The 24,569-nt window shown below is 39.8% G+C and overlaps 1 protein-coding gene across 1 annotated transcript in view; it reads right to left on the bottom strand.

Moving 5' to 3' along the window:
• The window catches only part of GPM6A (glycoprotein M6A), a 135,401-nt gene extending 113,884 nt beyond the window's left edge, over positions 1–21,517 (bottom strand). The window contains 1 exon segment of the mRNA XM_042470134.1: positions 21,002–21,517. Coding sequence (XP_042326068.1) covers positions 21,002–21,038 — 37 coding nt within the window. The 5' untranslated portion in view covers positions 21,039–21,517.
• Between the last annotated feature and the right edge of the window lie 3,052 nt (positions 21,518–24,569).

Here is a 24,569-nt window from a genome sequence, read left to right as displayed (position 1 = left end):
ATGGGTCTTTAGGCCACAACTTGTGTGGCAGACATGTTGTAAATGCCTTGGGAGCACATAAGAACTATCCAGCTTAGTATTGGCAAGGTCCCCTTGCTGTTCGGTACCGTTTCAACCATGTATTATATATGTCTGGAGTGATGAGGGGGCCTTTATGACAGCCATAAGGTTAAATCATAGTACCGGGTCCCCCTTGTATGATATTATCATTTCTCTTTCTGATATGTTTGGTTGAAGGATTTGAAGTACTAAAAATACTTCAGTTGCCTTGAATTAGGGGTGTGGGTTGATTAGTCTTCAGTAAACCATATGATCTGTACTTCAGTAGCCCCAGCTGGGATGGTCAATGACAAGAGAAAATGGGAACTGTAGCTCAAAACGTCTAGAAGACCAGACATTTTCCCCATCCTTGCTTTAAACCTTGGGGAATTCCAGCTAATCACACTAAACTAGGTTGGTCTGGATGGTCCCTTTCAAGTTTGACAGTATGCTGCTTCACTATGTGTAGGCAGATTACATCTAAAGAAAGAAAAATCGTGTTAAAAAAAAGCTACAAGCCAACTAGCTGGACACTTTTAAGCCATGTTTATGTACTTCACCCATGACTGTGATGTGAGTTTATCAGTGATTATTCTTGCTCACTATTACAAGGTTGTGAAGTTTTACTTACCCATTTTAGTTATTTACCCAGACTACAGAGATTCCACCTAAACATTAGGAATCACTTCCTGACACTAAGAGCTATTCAACAGTGGAATATACAGCCTCCTTCTTTGGAGATTTTTAAACAGAGGCTGGATGGCAATCAGTTGGAAGTGTTGCATGGCAGAAGATTGGACTGAGTGGTCTCTTCCAGCTTTATGATTCTATGATATTTCAAGAAATGATGGTGATTTTGGGACAAATGATCAAGTAACTGATTTGTTTCCATAAACAAGACTATAAAAGGATTGCACTTTATTCTTGGTATACAGTGGCTTAAACATCTAACAGATTTTGTTGGCTGGAAAACAACTTGGACATTTAACAAGTAAGTGGAAGGGATGAAGCAATAGGCCACTATTTTGGAAAGGGGGCTGCAGATGAGTGTCTTTGGGAGTACTCCAGCCTTTGTCATGAAGATACAGGAGGAGGGGGGTGTCTTGGTGCCTTCTGTTCACTACCAGCCCCTTCACGCAATTAGCCACAGAATAGAGAAAGATCAGGCAGGGAAAGTCAATGCATAGCATTTCTTTACTGTTTTGTCCAAACTTTACAAAAATAGGGAGTCGAAAATTTGCCTAGGGTTGTTGTAGCAATGACACAGGCATGGAGAGTTTTGGAGTTGCATGGGCCCTGTGGTAGCAAGTGGAGAAAAAGAATCCAACCATATTGGCTGGAGATGCTGGGACTGGCACACAGTTAAATGTTGGAAGTGCTCTGCCATTACTAGAAAGGTTGGAAGTTACTGTGCTTTATACATGCTGGGGACTGGGTGGCTATGATATATGATTTGAGAGTTAGGTAGACATTTGTGGGTACTTGGCAGATCCTGAAAAAGTTAATTACTGAATTTAAAAAATGGACTTTTTGGAAGAGAACTCTCAAAACTTCTCATTGGGCATGCTGACTAAAGGATTTTAGGAACTACGGCACAAAAACCTCTAACTTTTCCAGGTTCTTATATTGAGATGTAAAGATATAAGTGGCAAAGGCCAAAAGTATATCACAGAAAAGAACTAATGTTATGAGGAAATGGGATGTATTGATGTTCACATAGATATGTGAGTGAGTTTGAAACACTGAGGCTATGTATTCGATTATGTGTTTGCAGAGAAACACATCATTATTGTGGAAATAGAATTTTTATAACTTTTTTTTATAACTAAGGAAACAAATGCATAGGAAAGGTTTCTCAGAAAATACAGGGGTATTTCACGCAAAATGATATGGTTAGATTATTTTAAAAGTGGGTTTTTCTTGATAAGATCCTGTCATCAAGAGAACAGCAACTTCTTTTTTTAAAGTATGTAAGTAATGGTGAAAATATTATATAATATTTTAAAGGGGAAAATGGAACGTGAAGATCTGAAACGAGATGTCAGTGAAAGAGTTGAAAATAAACAAAAAGCTACTTTATGGATTCTGCTATATTCTGAATGCACAAAGCAAATATATAAAAAAAAAACCTATGTGCACTCATGTAGGAAATGGAGATAAATGAAGGGAAAAATTCATCCATCAAAGTAACCTAGAGTCACTGAGTGTTTGGCCATCAGCAATTTTAATATATTAACATCTAGATTTAAAAATCATATTGTTCCTGTTTAGAGGATACTTACCTGGTTTCAGTCAATACAAAGAAGGAAGAGTGCATCTCTGCCCCCTCTATCATCAGTTTTCTCATGTGGAAGATCTGAAGAGCAGAAATTCCTGTTTGCATGGCTCATCAAGTGAGCAAGAGCCTGGAAAATCTGAGTTCTTGCTCATGTGGAGATTTCATGTGAATAGGAACCTCCCCTTTTTCCAGCGATGGAGAGGAGGCATCCTGTATTGGGTTGGGTCCCTCTGTTCACTCCAATAGGCAGGAAGAAGAACTTTGGGGACTCAGGTACCAGAGGGAGCATTCTCCAGTAGTTCCCAGTCTAGTTCCTGCCTCACCCCTATTAAGCTACCCATTCGTCCAAATCTACTTTCTCATGGTCAAGTATACCATCCAGACTCATTCTGGTCACACGTGTGGAGACTGAACACTGCGTATAATTAGAGGATGGTCTGCTGCCTCACATCACAGATGTAATCATTCAGTCTAGAAGACAGTCCACGAGATGGATTTATGAATATTCTTACCCTGCATTCATACGTTGGTGTGCCTCCAAGAATTTCTCTCCTCAGTCAGTCGCAGTGAGTTCTCTTCTCTGTCTTCAAGAGGGCCTTGACAAGGGGCTAAGACCAATACCCTTAAGAGGCAGATGTCTACCATAACATCAGATCTAACCTCCAAGACAGTGCAAAAAATCTCCACTCATCCTTACAATAAACAGTTTTTAAGAGCATCTATGTTGATAAAGCCTTTGACCATTCATTGATATCCTAACTGGGACCTACACATGGTCTCAGCTCACCAAAGTACCCTTCAAGCCCCTAAAAAGGACAGATATTAAATTCCTTACCTGGAAGCTTCTTTTTCTCACAGCCATTGCCTCTGCTAAGAGAGTTTCAGAACTAAGGGGTTTGTCTATCCAAGATGAACTCTGTATTTTCAGAGAAGATTCCATCAGACTACATCTTGACCTTACCTTTATCTCCAAGGTAAACTCATCTTTTCATCAGACCCAGGAAATCATTCTACCTTTTTTTTTGTCCAAATCCTAAAAAGGATCTTTAAAAGAATGGCACATGCTTAATGTGCATACAACATTTCAAATTTATATCAAACGCACTCTCTGCTTCTGTGTCTCAAACAGGCCATTTGTTTCCTTCAACTCAACTTTCACATTCTCAAGGTGGATTCAATCCTGCATAGCCAAGTGCTACAAGGGATCTGCTTTACCAGGAATAGTCACCATTCCTTCCATTTCCTACATGAGTGCACATAGTATTTTTTTTTTATTTTTGCTTTGTAGTGCTGTTACCTCTGCTGCAACTAATGCTCCCCTCACTGACATATGTAGGGTCTTCATTTGCCATTACCATCTTGATACCTTCCAATCCACTGAGACATCATTCGGTAGACAAGTACCCCAGTCCATTCTCTAACATATTACATTCCTCAATTCACCCAACCATCAGTTTGAAACTTTGGTATGTCCTGATACAGGCTGCCTCCCCTCCATTGATTACCTTGCAGCATGTTTGTTTTCAGCGATGGAGGTGGGGGCATCCTACCCTCCTGGAACTGAGGACTCCGATCCCTCAGTTAACAGGGGGGAAGTTAATAGCTTAGATTGTTGTTAGACTTCCTGGCTACATCTGTGTTCTTATTATGTTGAGTTCTAAGTTGCTATTAGGTTTTTATATATTACCCATGAACTTGGCTGAAACATTGACAGAGAACTACAGGGGGGTTGTTCCCTCTGGTGGCTGAGTTCCCAAAGTTCTACTTCCTGCCTATTGGAGCGAACAAAGGGAACCAACCCGATACAGGATGCCTCCCCCTCCATCGCTAAAAACAAACATGTCACAAGGTAAGCCAGTGTTCATTTTCCAGACTTATTTTCATATGAGGACAGCAATGATAGAGGGGATAACACTAGTTCCTCCTTTCTTTGTGTGTAATAGAGGTATTCTGATGTTGCCCACTATTATTAGGGCCTATGAACTTAAATCAAGAATGGCATCATTACAGGATAGCTTTACCTATTGTAAGAAATCTTAAAGAATACTCAGCCACCATACAAAAGACACAAGAGGCCTAGTTACCAACTTTTATAATTGCATCTGTTTCACAGACAGTTGCATGAAACACATTATCATTATCATTCTAATTTGAATCCTAGACCACTGTTCTCCCACATGGTGCCCTCCAGATGTTTTGAACTTCACTGATCTCAGACACAGCCACCAATAAGCTGGATTTTTGAGTATTGTAATCCAAAATACCAGAGAGGCATCAGATTCAGAAGACTAATCTAAACTCATTTTTATGTATTTCAAGGATGTTCATTCTTAGATTGTTCATCTTCCAAACAATATAGACTTTTACATAGGCAATGTCTATTATTTTTAGGTGATAAGGGAGACTATCATTGGGCATCATTTGATAATGTGTTTCAAACTGTCTATGGAAATCATCTGGTCACAAGTACTTATACCTTTAGATTTATTGCAATAAAGAATGATTCAAACTTGGGTTTGTTATCTGAACATTTTTATATGTATTTACTTTGCAGGAACAGAAAATCTTTGTCTTTCCATTCTTGGTACATATCAAATAAATGACAAATCATCTCAGGGAGAAATATGACCACACATCCATATTTTTGGCCAAGGGATCTGGTGGAATTCTACCTTTCCTTTTCTCTTTTTCCCCAGTGTGCCAATCAGACCCAGTTTTTCTTAGCTAATTTCCGGTCTAGAGCCACACTAATGAAAAGGTGATAGGCTGTTATATTATGTCCACAACCCTCTCAATGTGTTGTCCATTTCTTAACTAGAAAATTGGATTGGATTCCAAAAGTAGAATTGGAAAGTATTGCTCTGTATTAACTCTTTAAGGAGATACAACCAAAAGAAAATATTGCTAGGTCACAAGAAAGGTTCCCAATGTGGAAAATTCTTCAGAATCCTAATAAAAAGGGACTTTTAAAAACACAAATAGCTGTGGGTTATTACTGAGCCCTAAAATGTAGCAATAATATTAAGTAATGAGAGTGAGTTTTGTGTTTCATCTGAAAGTGGATAAAATACTGCATTTTTGCCCTCAATGCTGTTTATATGTATTTATTGAAATATTTATGTCCTGTTCTACATCAGAAGTTCTTGTGGGGCTTACAACGCAATTTAGAATCTAAAAGAATTCACATAATTTAAGCATTTTAATAGTGTGTTTAGCTATTTAAAAATAGCATATTGTATTCTCACAAGATTAAGGCATTGTCTACACTGACCAAAAAAAAATTCAGCTTCACCTCACATTTTCCTGGTCTGCAGTGACCCCACAGTGACCACACCTACTTGAAATAAACCAGAGTCATGGTGTACTGATGGCCACACATTTCCCATGTCCAAATTCAAATCAGTACAAATCAGATGCATTTTTTTCTTCGCAGCATGCCAAAAAACCTATCAACCTTATTTTTTACCTGTCAATGTTGCCAGCTTGTACTCTAATCAGTTGCCTCCCCATCCAATCCTCTTCCTCACTTCGCATCCCAGTGAGTTATAATGAGTAAACGCAGGAAGTCTAAATGTCTTCCCCCTATGCAACTATCTGTTGATTTATTTTTTAAACTTTTAATGTTTTAATGTCTCCTGAAGCACACACACAGACAATCAAAGATGCTCATCTTCTTTTCTACGATTGCCACACATGGAGCACTTCTCCCTGGTTTCTAGTGCCTCCTCCCTAGCAGAGCCCCACTGGTGAAGTTGCTCCAAAGTCAAGTAATGGAGAGAGAGTATCTCAATCTACCCCTTCATTATTAATCTCATGCCTGGTCTCGTCTGGGAAGGAAGCAGTATCAACCAGAGTAAAGTGCTCCATTGCCCGCAATCACAATGAATGAGATTAGTACGTTTATTCCCCATGGTGTATCACAGCTAATGGAGATAATGGTAGATCAGACTACCACTCCCTCTCTCCTAACCAGTAAGTAAACCAGTGAATGAGCAAAGCAGTGCACAGGTAGCCAAGCACCCCAACGACTGCAAATAGAGAGGGATGACTGAATGTTAAAATACTAAATATACCTCCACTTCAGAAGGCCTGCTAGCATTCAGTTACTATGCCCTGAATGTTAAAAACAAAATTGGCAATGCACACCGGGCTTGCCAGGCTAGTAACATCCTCCAATTAACCCACCTACCCTGCCCGATTCCACCTTAATCCTGACACATGGATAAAAAGATCATTTTTTCCCTAAAACTTCAGAGTAAAAAGTGAATTTTTAAAATCTGTATTAATGCCTAAAAGAAGCAATGTTAATGTGAAACAGGGAGTACAGCGGGCCCTCCCCTTACATGGGGGATCCATTCTGGATCCCCCATATAAGGGGAAATCCGCATATGCTCATGCCCCATTAAAAACAATGGGGCACATGCTCGTGGCTTGGGGCAGTGTACACGCCATTGCTTTGATTGGCACTCGGCTTCTGTGTAAACTGAAAGCTGTGTATAGTACGCTCACGTATGGCACAAATGCACTGTACTATATGTATTCCTACAGAAGGAGTAACTAATAAGCTTATCGCTCAGTATTTTAAACTGGCTCCAGTCTCCCAGGCTGGAGCTGGGACGTGGAATGGAGGATTGGGATTATCACTCATTAAATTGCCACCAAATCACCAGCCACCATCAGCCCAGGTCCCAGTTGTGCTCCACCAGCACTTTTTAGAAGTTGGAAAGCTTTCTGATTTCTAAAAAGTGATGGCAGAGTACAGCTGGGACCCAGGCTGACGACGGCAGGTGGTTCAGCAGTGATTTAGTGAGCGATAATCCCCACCTCCAGGAGGCTGGAGCCAATTTAAAATGCTGAGCCATAAGCACCTAAGTGGGCCCTTGTTATCTGCTGGGGTTTGGTTCCAGGCCCCTTATGGATACTAAAATCCATGGATGCTCAAGTCCCATTATATACAATGGCAAGGTAAAATGGTGCCCCTTATACAAAAGGACAAAATCAAGGTCTGTTTTTTGTACAATTTTATATTATTTTTATTTTATTTTATTTATATATATTTTTGCCTATGTAGACAACCCATAGAAAGAACAGATACTGATCTAAACATCTTTAGGTATGTATACCTGATCCCTGTCGATTGATCAAAGTACAACTAAATAATATTTTCTAAGTAAATAGTTTGTAATTCATTGCTAGTGGTTATGTTGTCACACACTACTAAGACTTTTTTCTCTATTTCAGGGTGGAGAATAGTTTCCACTGCCAGACATGGTATAGTCACCTGCTAAGCTTCTAGGTGGAAATTGAGCTTTTGAACATAGTGCATGCCCTCTTGCATTAATTGAGATGTGGCACTTCTGTGGAATAAAGTTCTGCTGTGCCACAACTACAGACTCTCCAGTTCCAGCACCCATATACCCACTCTCTTCCATCCCTCCATATTTGCTGTTGCTTGCTTTAGGGCTAAGCATGAACTTGTGACTTTATTATGTCTTCTGATAAGGATTGTTTGCCTGCTCCATACTGCACCAGGTGATTTTGTTGGTGTTTTGGGGCTCTTTAAGTTAAAGTTAGGTCACAATTGTTTGGCAGGGATTTTGATAAGGAAGATAGAAAGAGAGAGCTACAGGCACATGGTTTGGTGGTTCTTATGCCTTTCTACACAAAACTTTGGGACCTGTGGGCAAGATAGCGATTACCTTTCAAATCAACTTGTCTCAACCACTTAAGCGTTTTTTTGAAAAGCAGTGACATAGTATGTCAGACAATACTACTGCAGCACAGGAGGATGATCAAAAGATCTTCCTATATGGAATCAGTATAGTTTGCAGGATGATGATCAAGAGGTCAGGGTGGCTTCAATTACATTTTCCCCATAACTAAGAGACTAGATTATACGCTAACTTCCTGCACAGTTTTCCTTTCACAATTCTTGTTTGCCAATTAATAAAAGTCACTATAGTTAAATCCACTATCTGTATCTTGCCTTAATTTTTTTTCTTCCTCCATCTGGACTGGAATGCCTTGTCTGCAATACTTAGCAGTTTATACTTCCTTGCCAATTGCTATTCTTGGAACCTTAGTCACCTTGAACATCACTGTTACTAGTATCTAACTGACAGGATATACATGCCCAGATTTTTGTACAATCTGTAGACTTTTGCCATCACAAATGCACACAGATGCACACAACTTTTCACAGTATATGCACACCAGTTCACCATATACTGATAGTAGCATCAGCATACCACACATTAAATACTGTGGAGAGTATTCAAATGTAATACTTGCCAATAGAAAGAGGTTGCACATTGGTCAAACCCATCAAGTAATGAACAATACCAAAGCAACAAAGGATTACAACAAATGTGTAGTCTATGGAAGATAATTACAAGAGTGGTGATAATTGGTCCAGTTCGCTTTTGGACTTCAGGAAAAAACAAAATATACAACCTGTGTCCTAAAAAATGTCTTTCTCTAAGCAGGTTTTCCTGGAGATTCATTAAAAAAAAACTGATATTTGGATGTAATTTTTTTTTGTAGATAATGATGTATTTGCAGTCATGACAGAGCTTCATTATGCTTCATTTTCTGGTTTTTAAACTACAACTGTGGAGACTAGGCTTTACATCCTGGCTCAGCTATGGAAACCCACTTATGACCTTGGGGAGATCACACTCTCTCAACCTCAGAGGATGGCAGTGGCAAAATTCCTCTGAAGAAACCTGCCAAGAAAATCCCATTATAGATCCCCTTAGGGTTGCCATATGTTGGAAATGACTTGAAAGCACACAATAACGACAAAAAATTAAGACATACACTACATCTATATTCAAGAGTTGATTTAAAACAGCTCAAAGGCCCTCCATCCATCCAACCTGCCACTGCCCCAGCCTTGGAGGGAGAGAAGAAAAGGCAGGCCCATTTCCACCATGCCTAGGACCAGCAGATGAAAGATCCTCCATCCATCCCAACTGCTGCAACCTCGGAGGGAGAAAACAAGAGGCAGTTTCTGCTGCACTTAATCACTTTCCCCAACTACTATCCCCTTTCCTTGTATGCCATGTCTTTGGATTGTAGGCCTGAGGGCAAGGAAGTGTGGGGGGTTTTTTGTTTTTCTTTTTCTTATAAAGCACCAACTATAGTGATTGAGCAATATAAAATGATGATGATGATGATGATGATGATGATGATGATGATGATGATGATGATGATTCCATACAGTACTTGAGTGAATAGCTCTAATGTGAACACTGGACTCTGTGGGGGGTTGATTTGCACAAAAACACAATAGCATTCATTCTTTTATATAACTAAGACAAGGAGGAAACATGAGATACATACATACATACATACAAAAAGAACAGAAATATACGTGTAGGGTGTATATATCTTATGGAGCTGAGGGTGAGTGTATCCAAAAATTCATAATGCATGCATAAGTATATGGATTAAATATGTCCTAATAAATGAATAATAAAATATTTCAAAAGCCCAAAATTAAAACTTTCCATTTAAGCAGATTATAGACAGCACAGATGAAGCATGTGAAGAACAGAACATATGAAGTCCATATGATAAAATTACATTTTCAGTAAAATGGACAAATACCTTATACAGTCGGCCCTCCATTTACATAGGGGAATCCGTTCTGGACCCCCACCCCACCCCCACCCCCTGTAAAAATAGAGACTCGCACTTATTCAAGCCCCATAGGCTTGAATGGGGTTCACCCCCATCAGCACATGTAGGGTGTGCCAAGCAGGGGCATGCCCCATTGAGGATAATGGAGGTCACCCTTCCATGTATAATCAAGAATGTGGATCTCAAGTCCACGAGAAAGGAGGGGTGACTGTACTATTATTAGCTTGCATTAAAGCTTTTCCTAGAGCTGACAACAAACTGATCCTGGTAAAAACAGCCAGTGAATCTAACCCCCAGCTATGTCAGTGGAGTAAAACAGACAATATCTGTCAAACTGTGTTAGTCATTCTCTATATATATTAAGCTGTTCTTCGTTTTTCTATCTTCAAATCAGCACCAAGAATAGCAATAGCTAGTGCATTTCTATACCGCTTATCAGTGCACTTAAGCACTCCCTAAGCAGTTTATGAAGTGTAAGCTAATTTCCCCAACAATCTGGGTACTCATTTTAGCGACCTCGGAAGGATGCAAGCCTGAGTCGAGCTGGAGCCCCTTTTGCTGGGACTGAACTAGTAACCTTATGGTTTGTGAATGAGTGGCTGCAGTACAGGCATTTAACCACTGCACCACCAGAATGAGCTAAAACATATCATTCTCATTAATAGTGAAGTCAATATCATTGGGTCAACAGGATGAGGGGAAAGCAGGGCCATTGAAAATAGTGTTATCAGCATACACATGGGGGCCACTCAGGCTTGCAGAAGTACAAAGGAAAAAATCTAAAACAATGTTTCATAGGCACCTTAAATATGAATGTTCCCCTTAGTGTTTCATGATATATTGCAACGGTTTGTTCTTTGTCCCAGATGTTTAGTCATATTAGTAACAGTCTGCATAAACTTCTTACCAATCCAAGATCATCTGAACCTACCAACAGGTACACAGGATCCCCCAAAAGCCTTAATATGGGATATAGTTAGCAGTGAATGGGCAAATTTGCCACTGACCCTCCCCATAATAATTCTGCCCCCCCCCTCCATGAAATTTTCCTTCAGTCCCAAATTCCTACCATTGCAGCAACTTAAAACTTCACTTGAGCATAATGCAATACAGTTTAGGCATCCAAAGGAAAAGGGAAGAAAATTCCTCAAGGGAATGCAAACAGCAAATATAAGACTTTTAATAATGATTTTCAGTGTCTCGCTCTCTGCAGTGCAAGAAATGTGGGAACTAGGGGGAAAATTCATTAGGGGGCAAAATTCTTACTTGATGTTATCCTCCCTCTTCCCAGGTAGAGATTTGTTGTTGTTATTAGGTGTCCTCAAGTCATTCCTGACAAGTGGAGATCCAAAGACAAACCTATCATGTTTTCTTGGCAAGATTTATTCAGATGGGGCATGCCTTTTCCTTTCTCTGAGGCTGAGAGAGTGTGACTTGATCAAGGTCAACCAGTGGGTTTCCATGGCTGAGCAGAAATACTGAACCTTGGTCTCCAGAGTCATAGTCCAATGCTCAAACCACAACATCATGATAGCTATATCCTTGTCCTAATATTCAGTATTTGCCTGCCAATGCTAGACATCCTCACAGTTATATTTTTATTGCAAATAAAATCACAAACAATCCAGTCTGGAGTAAAAACAGAGAAAGACAACATAGAAAACACAGGACTCCAATTATTTGTCAATGATGTCATGCAAGTGCTTCAAAAAAAAAAGGCTTGTATGGAAGCTGTCCATATTAAATTTATTTTGAAATTTGAAATCTTATTTTCAGAAGTCATGCACTGCAAGGACATTGTCTGAGGAAAACAAAGCCAAAGTTCTTCAGCATGCAGAACCAGTTGGGAGCTTTTTGGGAATCTGGCCCATGTCCAGGACTGCATAGCAAAATCTAGAATGTTGGTCAAGATGACCAAAATGTTAGTCAAGATGACCAGCAGGATCCATCTGTTTTAATAACAGGTGCATCACCTGTTATGTTCTGGAAATGTGCCACACTGACAGGGACTTAGCCAGGATTTTAGGAAGGGGGGCGTCCAGATTAAGTGCCACCATTATAATGGGGCTTGGGCGCGGCGGCACAGCAGCATACACCATTCATTTTTCTAATGGAAGGGGAGTCCAGACCCCAAGAACCCACCCCCCCCCGGCTACGTCCCTGACACTGATAATCCTCTTAATATTGATCAAATAATTCTATTTCTGTCTCCTCTAACTCATTCAAAACTGCTTAACTTCAGCAGCATATCAGTAGAGGATTCAGTTTACACAAACTGAAGGGCCAGAAGATAACCTGCAATTCGTTTAGGGATAATATCTTGTATTTTTTTTTCTCACTGTGACTCAAACTGAAAATTTTGCAACAGGAATGCACAATGACATACATTAAAATATAAAATCATGTGCTGCATATGTAGTTAAAATAATGCTTTTTAGTTATGCACTGAATGCTTTTATTTCATTTCTCATTAGTCCATTTGTCAATCAAGGATATTATGGAGGTAAGGTAAAGTGATGCATACCACTTTATTTAATGTTTGCTTTTTATTATGGCAGGATAGCTAATTGATCTGGCAGTGAACCTTCCTATCCTAAAAAGAGTACATTAAACCCATTACTGCACTGTTTATTTTTGAACTCCAACAATGCTGTTGTGCCCACATCCAAGCCTAGCCATGTGAAGGAAACGAACCTCATTAAATGCATTCATTATTTGATAATGAATAATTAAAATAAATGAAGGGCTGAATCCAGAGAAATTTGCTCTGATGAAATAAACTATATATATGAAGGAAGCTTATCTGGATCCAACCTGAGGGTAGTGCATAGAGGGTTTTTAAAAACGTATTAATGAGCTTCCAAGTTAAGGTTTGCAATGACGGGAAAATGCATTTTAATTCCAAGGAAAGAAAAGTAGCTGAGATGAGACAGAGATTTTAAGTTATCAATATGACTTCCATGGGTGAACAGTTAAGCAGACCTCAGTCCCACCAGAACTCTCCTCAAAGTCCTAACCTCCTACAGTTGCTCTTGGGGTTTACATACAATTTACTTTAACCTCTACCTGTTCCTCAATGTAAGTGTCCCCATGAAAAATAGCACTAAGCCTAGCCCTGAGCAGAGAGTGGCAACTGCATCAACTTGCAGACACCAGGAGACAAGAAAAAGTAGAAATATGGTAGAAAACAGAAAGAGTCCTGAAGTCCTTTCACACTGCACAATTATTGCACTATTAAGCTTATCACACAGCTCCCAGGGATGCTCTCAGTGCTGAATGAAAGGGAGTGGGATGGGAACAGAATGGGGGCTATCATGCATTTTATCATACGCCGGAACACCACTGACACCACTGGAAGTTCCCATTCCGTTCCTGATCCATCCCAGAGGAGGCAATTTTCAGGAACGCTTCTGGACAGTTCCTCAAAATCACCTCCTCTATGGCGGATCAGGAATGGAAGGGGAACTTCCGTCAGCATCGGCAGTGTTCTGGCATACAGTAAAATGCATGATAGCGCCCATTCTGTTCCCATCTTGCTCCCTTTTGTCCCGCACCAAGAGCATCCCTGGGGGCTGTGCAGTAAGCTCCTATGATTCTACATTGACTGCTATGACTGCTTTTTATAGAATCCTGGGACTTGGCATTTGATGAGGTGCTAGAACTGTCTGACTGAGAATTCTAAACACCCTTTCCTCAAACTTCTAATCCCAGGATTCCATAGAATGGAACTATGCAGTTAAAGTGGAGTCATAGCACTACAACTGTATAGTGTGAAAGGGCACAAGCTCTGTACTCCCTGGTATATTGCCTTCAGGTGGAGTGGAGGCAGTTTGTATCATCAGCATTGACCTAAGATTCAAATACTAGTCTGGTCACTTTCTGTCCAGGATATGGGGAAGTATATGGCCCTTTGCCTCAGGTGAACTGATCCTGGTGCTAAAAGACCTGAAAGACCAATCTACTTCAATCTTACATATATTCACAAACATGTTAATTACATTCACAGTGTATATGTTTGTATGTACCTTCAAGTCATTTCCAATTTACGGCAACCCTAAACCAAACCTATCCCTGGGTTTTCTGGTGCTGATATTATGTGATTTACTCAAGGTGACTCAGTGGGTTTCCGTGGGTCATGACAATTTTGTATACTTCTATTATATATCTGACAGCACATAATATAAGGTGTCCCTCGGAGAGTGGCTGAATCTCCTTCTTTAGAGGTTTTTAAACAGAGGCTAGATGGCCATCTGTCCGAGGTGCTTTGATTGTGAGTTTCTGCATGGCAGGGGGATGAACTGCATGGTCCTTGTGGTCTCTTCCAACTCTTATGTTTCTATGATTAAAATGTCAGACTCTGCTCATTGCCGCATTTGCAATCTGGAATCAAGCTAATGTCTGGATTGGAGTTACACTAGCTGGGATATTCTCTAAAAAGAAAAGCTTTTCAAGCTTTAGTCTAGACAAAGGCGCAGTACAGACCGCCCAAAAGTGGTGTACCAGCGCCAGTATTAGGGTTAGGGAGCGTGCACCATCTACACGCTCCCTAACCCTAATACGTACTGCCGCCAGCATAATGGTGGCACCCTGTGTACCCCTAATATGTACTGCCGCCATTATGATGTCACAGCCACGCCGCATCCAAACGATGCGGCGCAGGTATGACGTGTTCACGCCGCATCAGGCTGCTTGTGGTAGCCTAACAGCGGCGCTAGAAGGAGCTCCAAAACGGAGCTCCTTCTGGAGGGCACCTCTTTCCCGCAGCCACCAAACGTCTGCGAGAATGGCACCAGGAAAAAAGAGGCCAAATGGCCCCTTTGTCTCCTGGCTGCGGCTCCCAGGGTGTCCTAGGGCATGAAGCCCCAAGGACGCCCCTTTTTGGGACCAGGGAGAAGCGGCATCCCTGGTCCCGAAAAGCACTGGATTGGGGCCTTTGGGCTGCCGCTGTGGCTGCCCTGGCCCCAATCCATGCCTGAATGGAGCGGCTGCAGGCCGCCCCAAAGGAGCGGTCTGTATCCCATCTAAAAGACTTGAAGAGTACTGATCTTTCAGAATACCTCAGCTTGAATTTCTCATCAAGAGAAGAAAGGCACAAGAGAAAGACATATAAAGAGCAGACTCATTGCACTTTGAACCTGCTCTTAAACCTGAACACTTACAAGCAAGTTAGTTGATTGCTGAAAATTTCTGTGTCTCTTTCACTCAACGCAACTATACTGTTTTGATATCACTTTAACATTCTTGGGTCTATCATTTGGAATTTGGAGGGTTTTGCTGTAGTAGTGTACTACAAATTCTCCCCCAGAAAGCTCAAGTGCATCACCAAAGTACAAATCACAGGAATCCATAGGATAAATCCGTGACAATTAAAGTGGTATCAAAGTGCTATAATTTTGTAGACTTCAGCCTTGGCCACTCTTCCTCCTCTTCCAACCATAGGAGAAACATCCCATGTCAGGGGGAAGGGCAGTGTTGGAGGTGAAAGTATCAGTAGTAAAAAATGAGAGAATCACGAGGAAGGCTCAAGTGTCATTAACCAGCAATCTCTTCATGGTATCTCTAATCATCCAATTTGAAGTTAGCCTTGAACACTGTTGATGGATCTTCTCTTCTGTCTCATTTCCAGATTCTGATTCCTGGATATTTTGCTGTTAACACAGCCACCACATTGCTTATTTTGCTTTCTCAATTACCTTCTCACCTTGCTATGGACTTCTGCAGTGTGGAGCTCTCCAGATGTATTAGACTACAACTTCCATCCTTCCCAGACCATACAGAAAATGACCTCTCTTTTTTGTATTTTACAACAAGAATTCACCCAGCTAGCATGCACATAAACCAGACCATTTGGGAAATTCTAGGAATTTTGGTTTAAAACCTTCCAAAGGTCTGACTGGATAGATGGGAGGGAGGGAGGGAGGGAGGTTATAATCCAACACATTTGAAGGGTTCCTATTTGGGGAAGACTCCTAAACTGCAACTCTTGTACAATTTTTGATCTGGTCAAGACAAATGCATCCCAACATAAAGCCTCCCATTTCTGCTGCTTGTATGGCACTGCAAAAAAGGCACTTGGTAAATTCCCTTACTTGAACACTGCCCCCCCCTCCCCGAATCCTCTTGCTTGCTGATTCCATTGATCCTCTAAGCAGTATGACCTGTTGATGACCAAAGGATCCTAAGCTGATGTTGAAGGATAGATTTCTGTAGGAATTCCTCCACTTGTCTTCATCAATCCTTCCTCTTGAACAACGAAGATATTGGGTTCTGCAGACAAACATCCTCTGCTGTGTGTCCTCATGTTCCATTTCTCTCCCCCACATTCCCCCCTCCACTTTTGACTGCAAAAGATAAGTGTCCCTTTGCCATCAACTCAGAGAACAAAACAAGGTACTGTATAAACATATGTAGAAGTCTATAAATTTTAGTTTAAAATGGACCTAAAAAACTGAGTTGATTTATCCACAGGTCAATATAAGTACCGTACTTTAACTCTTATAAAAAACTGAATCATCCCCTGTTGAAAGGCAAGAGTGTCATCTTTCCTGGAAGCACTGACCCCTACCCCCTGCTCTCTCATCCACCCAACGTTTAGTGTGTTTTGACTGCTGGAACTTTATAAATTCTTTGGCATTGTTTTCCTTTGCTTCGTCCTTCACATTCCTTCTTATATGCCCCTAGGCTTTACCCTTGACTTATCCACAGGTCATATAAAGATCCATAATTTGGGCCCCAAAATCTATCCTTGACTTATACATGAGGTCGACTTATAGTCAAGTATATACAGTATGTTTGTTTTAAAAATAAAATACCCATGAGGCAGGGCACCTGATTATCATGCAGAGAAGGGTTTGACCCTTCCCCCTTCTGTTGTTTTCCAAATAAAAATTTCATCCCTTCTCAAAGATTTTTTTCCTTGCATGAGAAGCTGCAGGTTTTGCTCACAGCAACTTCCCTCTTGCGGCAAATCTTAGATTTGAAGTAAGCCATCTGAGCTGGAGAAATTATTCAATGGAAACACAACAGTCCTATGTCTCATGCTGCAGTTCTGACTTATTGGGGGAATGGGAGTGCTATGGGGTTTGGGATTGTTTGAAGGTCACACAATATAAGCAAGCAAATGCATTCATGCATTTAGCATATTATTTACTTTAGCCCTGAGAAATTGTGTTCTTGCTCATATAATCTGAATTTAACATGAAAAATTACAGACCATCTTGATCTCACTTTATCCTCATTCCATCAATGTCCCCTTAGACATTTCATTCATGATTGAGTCAATGTGGTCAATGAACACAAACTGGGTTCTGTAGCCAGTGTTCTACTTAGTGACTTTGTTAAAGCTTAGCGTAAGGACAAGTAGACTATAGAAAAGAAAGGGCTTTGCTTCACTTGAATGCTGAAAAGGACCTTGTTTATTCTTATGGCTTGGAGAAGACCCCAAACATCTGGATGAATCAATTAGTTAATTCAGATCATTATTCACATACAGGTTCACAGACACAGGGCTACATTGTAACTCAAGATAATCAAGAACTTCATACAAGTAAGTAAGTAATAGAGGTCTACTGTAAAATTGGCCAGAATTAACACTTGCACAATGATCTTTCTTTTCAATCTGTTCGATCTTGGTGCAGGCACATAAAATGAACAGTACTCTAGTACAGAATTAAACTAATCCCATTTTCAAGGAAAACAGCAAACAGGGTTCAAAGGAGAGATAAAGTCCTCTGTTACTGGCTCTCCCAGTGCTACCTGTTCCACACCTCAGGTTCCAAAACCAAAGTCTCTCTTTTAAATAAATACAGATAAATGTAATTATCACACCATTCATCTAATGAGATTAATCAAGGCATCATACACGTCTCCCTACCTCATTGTATACTTACAACAACCTTACAAAGTCGTTGACTCTGACAGAGAAGGAGAGGGGGAGAAAGAGACTGACCGAGGGTCACCAAGTAAATTTCATGGCTCAGCAGGGATTATAGTCAAGAATTCCCAAGCCTCAGTCCAGCGCTCTTAACTACTATTTAATCACACTAACAGATTGCCCTCAATCCTATAGGTCAATGATAACATTCCCAAAGAAGAAGAAACATTCATATAATACTTTCATTAAAAGCACTTCATGTGTGTTAGCCAACTATAATTGTTACAACAACCATATAAGGTAACACATTATTATCATCTAGGATTCTGCACCAATCCTATGAGGTAATCTGGTATTGTTATACGCAGTACTACAAATATGGGAGGGGGACTGAAAACATTGATGGCAGAGGTGAAATTTCAACTGGGGACTGACACTCTGTCACTGCTAAAGAGTAAACAGATTCCTGACACTCGTTAAATATAAAGAGAAAAAAGAAAAATATATCTGTGAGTTTGTGTGTGTGTGTGCGCGCACACGCACGCGCATGGGCATGCACACAAGCAATGGTTCTCAACCAAATTTAGAACTGACGTCACCATTCTAAATGTGTTATTTTTCTCAGTCAGTGGTATAGCAGTACAATTATTGCTCAAGTAATAACATGTCATTTGTTGCAACAATTTGCATCATGTCTGTGAGCTCCATCAACACGAAACTATCATGGCTGATAGCAACATGCAGAGGAAGCTCAACACAATCTGCTGCTGTGAAGAACAGAGGATTTGGTAGGCAGTGGAACAGTGTATATTTCATCTGTTTTTCAGATGTGAATGAAGAGGAGAAGGAGAGAAACAAATTATTGCAGTCAAGATGGCAGCATTTACAAAACAATAGCAGTTGTATGATTCTGTCATGATTAACATTACAGACACTCTGTTAGAAAACCAACAACCAGTTTAAACCAGTCAAACCACAACAGGCATACAATGAAAGCTCTGGAATGCATGAAATAATATCAACATGGTGCTGAACAAAACCGCTTCTAGGAATGAGGGCACCAAGACCAAAAGTAGCTCTTAAATCTCCAGGGACCATATTGCATTTCACTGCTAAGTAAATGTCTCTCTGTTTCTATCATAATATTCACATCTCAAGATACTGACATCTACATTTCCAAAATGTAGATTTAACTGTAATTTATCATTAGCACTGGATATACATTCTTTCTGTCCTGCTTCCAAACAATGTTAGGGTAATGACCATCCTTCCCTTCTCTCCAGATAAAATAAATGCAACCTTCCCCATGTTTGTGATCACAAGTGGGCATGAACAAGAAAAGGGACCTCACACATGACATCATGTGCATGGGGAAAGTGTTAGCTATAGCAATCATGCTATCACTCATCGCATTTTGTATAGCCATTGGTTATTTCACTTAACCATCATCTGAAAAAAGATATACCTTTGTCTATGCCAATCTGTTATAATTCATTACCTAAAACACATCCTATTAACTGTAAATGCATTTAATGGTATTTAAATTAAGATGCTCTGCAATTCAGATATATACCACTTGCCCTGGCATTTCTTTGGGGTCATCATTTAGAATTTGTGGCTAGGTGGGACCGTTTCCAATTTTTTTGTGATAATAATAATCTTGTGCTCTTTCCCTACAAGCTCTGAAAAATAAATTTAAAGCACACAGTTTGTAAGCTCTGGAGGCTGTATTTAATGCACACAAATGCTAATCTGTTTTTATGAGCAGATAATGAAATTGCTTATGTTGATAGTGACAGCAATCACAAAATATGCTTGTACTTTCAGCATTGCAAATACCTTTCAGAAACACATTGTTTTGGACATTCAGAAAACTCAAACATGACAATTCATACAAAAATTACTGGTGGAAATAATCATTTTTTTCACAGACAGATGCAAGAACCCATGACAATTTGCTGTATTGAGAGTTAGTAAACATTGAAAACTGCCTGCCATTTAAGTGGGTCAGTTCTAATGAGAAAAGCATGGTATCCACATGTAGGAGGCTGACCGAACATGGACCTGAAAACAAGAACATAGAAGCAACAGGGAGGATGAGTGTTTGTGATATTCAGGTGTTTTAATCAGGTCCCAAAGCCATATAAAGAAAATTGTTTTAAGATCATTTGTCCCTGTAAATACACCGGACTTAGATGTGCTCGTGTTACCAATTAAATAGATATATAAAATATCTGCCTTCTTTAATATGTCTCTTAGTAATCCCGGAATGAACAGAGCAACACAAAAAGCACTGATGTAACAACACAAGGCAATGCAGGAGATGGCAGGGCGGGGGGAGAGCTAGGGACTTTAGTGTAAAAATGAAGAGCTATCACCTGGTGTGCAGGGCAATAAACACAAAGTGTCTTTTTAAAGGTGGCACATTCTGGAGTGTCGAATACACACAATGTTCACAAAAGATTATACATAAAATACATACACTAATCATTTACAGTTTTATTCAGAAACACAAAAAAAGGTGTAGTGAGCATAATCCGAAAGAAAAGGAATGTCAAGCCACAGTCTTTCAACATTTACAACCATTTTTCTCACTATACACCACATAACAAGGGTCTTCCAACAGATAGCAGGAGGAAAAGGGAGGAGAAGAAAGACAAATAGGCAGTTCTACCCCAAATTTGCAAAATCTACTCGAAGTCTTTGTTTAGACTGGAAACCCATTCAGAGGTGTTAAATAATGGTCACTTTGTTAGATTGCTAAATGGAACTAGCTACAAATGTTGTGTGTGAGTGGCTCTCTCTTAGTTCACACTGGGCTCCCTTGACCCAGCTAGACAAGCGTGAAAACATGAAATAAATGAAGGCTAACAAAGACTTGTCTGGGAAACACTTCACATTAAATGCACACAGTATTTTACATATAGGACTGCTGTGTGAATTCCTTAAGCCTGAACTATTTGGGAACAATGTGACAAAATGTTAGTAAGCTATCTTGTTGCAAGAACCACAAATGACCAAAAACAAGAAAGGGAGAAAGAAAAAGCATCTTTCCCATTGTCTATGAGATTATTGTAATTGTGCAAAGACAGAGAGAACAAATAGAGAGGCAACTGCCCTGTCACAAATACCCCTCCCCAAAAAATGCAACTTGTTTATCACAATACCTTTTTGTGTCTGTCCTTCTTCCATATTTTCTTCCATGGCTACCTTTTCTTCGCTAGAAAACGATGCACACGTTTAATCAAAAGCCTCACTCAGATGTTGATAAAACTGTGGATTTATTTTCCTCAGGAAGCTTCAAGAGCACTAGCTTAAGCAGGTCCTCGGAGCTTAGCTGAGGCTCCCCTCACTCTCCTTGCTTGCTTGGAGACAGGCTGTCAAGTGTAATTTCATTCAAATTACTCTTCCGTGAAGATTATCAATTTTTCTTCCCAAAGCTGTCCATTGTATGCCACTGTAAGCAGGTATTCAAATGAAAAGACTGTGAATTTTGGCTGGGGAGGGGAAAGAATTTGGTAGGGGTCCCAATAGCAGTGTCACTGTGATTCATAAGGCTCGCTTTGCATATAAAATGGGGAGGGGAGAGAAATTGATGTTTGCATTGAAATCTGTGCTTTAAATTGGAAACAGGCTGCATGTGAACAGATGGAGGGGTGTCTCCCTGAAACAGACCATGAACCTATCGTTCCCCCTGTTTGCTACCAAAATGGGAAAGCCCAGATGCCTGTAGCTTTAGATGCTGCAATACTGCAATACTTTTTTCCTCTCTCACATACACTACTAGTATTTCATTGCATTTTCCATTAAATGTATGTTATCATCCATTTAAATTAAAAGGATTTTAATTTTTTAAATATAACAACGCAATTCAACCCTGAAAAAGTACTAGGGTTTATGTAGCATATATGTATCTGTGGCACATTCAGATGAACAGGAGAACAGAATATTATCCTCCACAAAAGATAACCTTTCCCTTTCTGACAAATCTGTTATTTAAATTACACTTTTTCAAGCTGGGTTAATATGTACTTGTACTCATGTGTGAAAAATCCAGTACAGTATATCTAAATTAATTAGAAGATGACATAAATATTGCAGTCTTGCACATCTCTGGTCAAAAGTGAACCTCATCAAATTCAATGGGACTTACCCATACAAAAATACATACATAATATTGCAGCCCTGATAAACAAAGACGTAATATCTATCTACATGCAGAGATCACTTCAATATGGTGTAAGAAAAAGAGCTGTTATATTGGGGACTGCTAAGGGATGGCAGAGGTTAAGTACAAATTACACCGTACATCATGGGAGCACCCGCTTATTTGTGGAGCTCTGCAATCTGATTTTGAATGAAAATTGATTGAGTACTGCAGTCTGGAAGTATATTTGCATTTCTGTACCTTAGATCATTGGGTGACAACAGAATTACTTTGGAGTTCAATACATTGGGAAGGTGTACAAAGGGAAAACCCATCATGTGTATTTTATTAGTTCTTCCTGTTTCCATTTCCCCACTCTTGTCATCAGACAGCAGTTATACCTCTCTGTGAAAAGCATTTCACCAAATATTAATAAAATATGCCATTTAACATATAAGATTAATGGTATTTTGTTCTGCTGGCTTATACATTCCCTCCTAAGTGAACCAGTCATGCTGGTAGTAGGATCAGGAGAAATATTAATGGACTTGGATGTTGGTGTGAATTCAGATTACCATGATGAGATTTGACACATATGTTAATGTCAATACTAAACAAATTCTAATTGCAACTTTTACAAATTAATGTACCAGGTGTTGCCATCGTTTCCCTAATCACTGTTGAGTTGAAGAATAGCAAAGTCAACACTGTAGTATATTGAGGGTGATACAAAACTATATGCATATCTAAAACAGGCAAGAAAATACCATGGGCTTCATTCTTTCACTGCCTCCTGGTCTGACTAACCAGCAGATAAATTGTCATAAAGCAGCTATACTGGACTTGTGGATCAGATAACAGATGTTAGCAACCCCTATGTTCCATTTACAATTCCATTCTGTGGATGCATACTCTGAAATGAGTCCCACTGTGTTCAGTAGAACTCATAGCCTAGTAAGCATTGGTACACTGCACAGCCTGTAGCCTAGCAGAATGCATCTGGCAATGAGCTTTTATAATGTACCCAAAATCTATACACCTGAGGGAACAAAATAAGTTGGAAAGACAGGTTGAATATCTCTTATCTAGTTTTCCAAAATCCAGAATTGTTCACATGGGTGGCTGAGAGAGTGACATCTTTGTGGTTCACTTTTGTTTCATGCACAAAATTATTAAAACTATCATGCATAAAATTACCTTCAGGCTATGTATGTAAGGTTTATATGAAACATAAATGAATGTCATGTTTAGATTTAGCTCCCATCTCCAAGATATCTCATTATGTATATGCAAATGTTTCAAAATATGCAAAAAAAAAATCTGAAAAACACTTCTGGTCCCAAGCATTTTGGATAGGGAGGACTCAGGCTGTACAAAGAGTGTCCTGCAAAAGCAAAAAAATACATTCAGGGAAGAAAAGTGGAGATCTGTAGGATGTTTACTCCTTCTAGTACCCCTCTGAATTTCCTGGACTGTAGCTAAAAGACTACCAAGAACAAGTAACTAGGGTAAGCAATGCATCAAGGATGGGGACAAATTTTCACCCCATGCCCTCCCTAAAGTCTTGTAATTTAAGCTTTTCATTGTTGATTTCAAATTCTGTCTGCCAAATTCAGCCCTTTTGACAGCGAGCTTAAGGAATTTCGGAGACCAAGGAAGCAAAAGCTTTGGACCATTTTGAATAACTTCTAGATTTAAAGAAATCACCTGCATTCTTTTTGAAAAAATAGGTAGGGTCTTTGAAGGTGTCTCTTTGGGTGGTGCAAAAAGGAGCTGAGGACTACACACTGCTCCTATTGTACTCTGCATGGTAATCTCAAATTTGACTCCTTTGGCTCCTAATGTATGGCAAGCATGCTATGCTGGCTTGTTTGTCTGAGCTAAAAGCCAATCTTGGATTTTACTAATTAAGCATATCAGCAGGAGCAGTCTGACGTACTTCATAAGTAATGCAGGACAATTGTTAAATTATTTCTCCACTGCAATTTTATTTCAGCTTACAGCACTAAATATACAATACAGCTATAAGGATGCAGTTGCATATCTGTCAGTTTACTGTAATGGTCTAAGCCAGCTTCCTGGTTCAACAGTGGCTATTATGCAAGAAAGGGGTATGTAGATATACTTACATACTTGTTTCTCCTGGTAATAGTCACTAAATTAACCATGATGCTAAGTCACACTTAGCCAGTTATTCTACTGACCCATTCAATTTTGCCCACTAACAGATTTCAGAAACCACATTAAGATAACTACTATATATACTTGTGTATAAGTCAACCTCATGTATAAGTTGAGGGCAGTTTTTTGGGCCAAAATCTCGGATTTTGATGACTTGTGGATAGGTTGAGGGTTCAACACTGGAGCATGTTACAGAAGATCTAAAGGGGGAAACAAAACACCACTTCTCATTCTACTTCTCCCTCTCTGGACCTCTCCCAAAGGTCACAGTTTTGGCATGGAAAATGGAGAAACAAACCTCGGCATGCACATGCACACACACTCTCTCTTTACCAAAAGCATTTCCAAGGCTCATGGCTTGCAAAACAGAGTACAAGCCTCAGCATTCTCTCTCTCTCTCTCCCTTG

This window comes from Sceloporus undulatus, chromosome 5 (genome assembly GCF_019175285.1).
Source record: "Sceloporus undulatus isolate JIND9_A2432 ecotype Alabama chromosome 5, SceUnd_v1.1, whole genome shotgun sequence".
Classification (NCBI taxonomy): domain Eukaryota; kingdom Metazoa; phylum Chordata; class Lepidosauria; order Squamata; family Phrynosomatidae; genus Sceloporus; species Sceloporus undulatus.
Note: the sequence above shows the minus strand (reverse complement) of the source record. Positions and strands in the feature narration are given on the sequence as shown.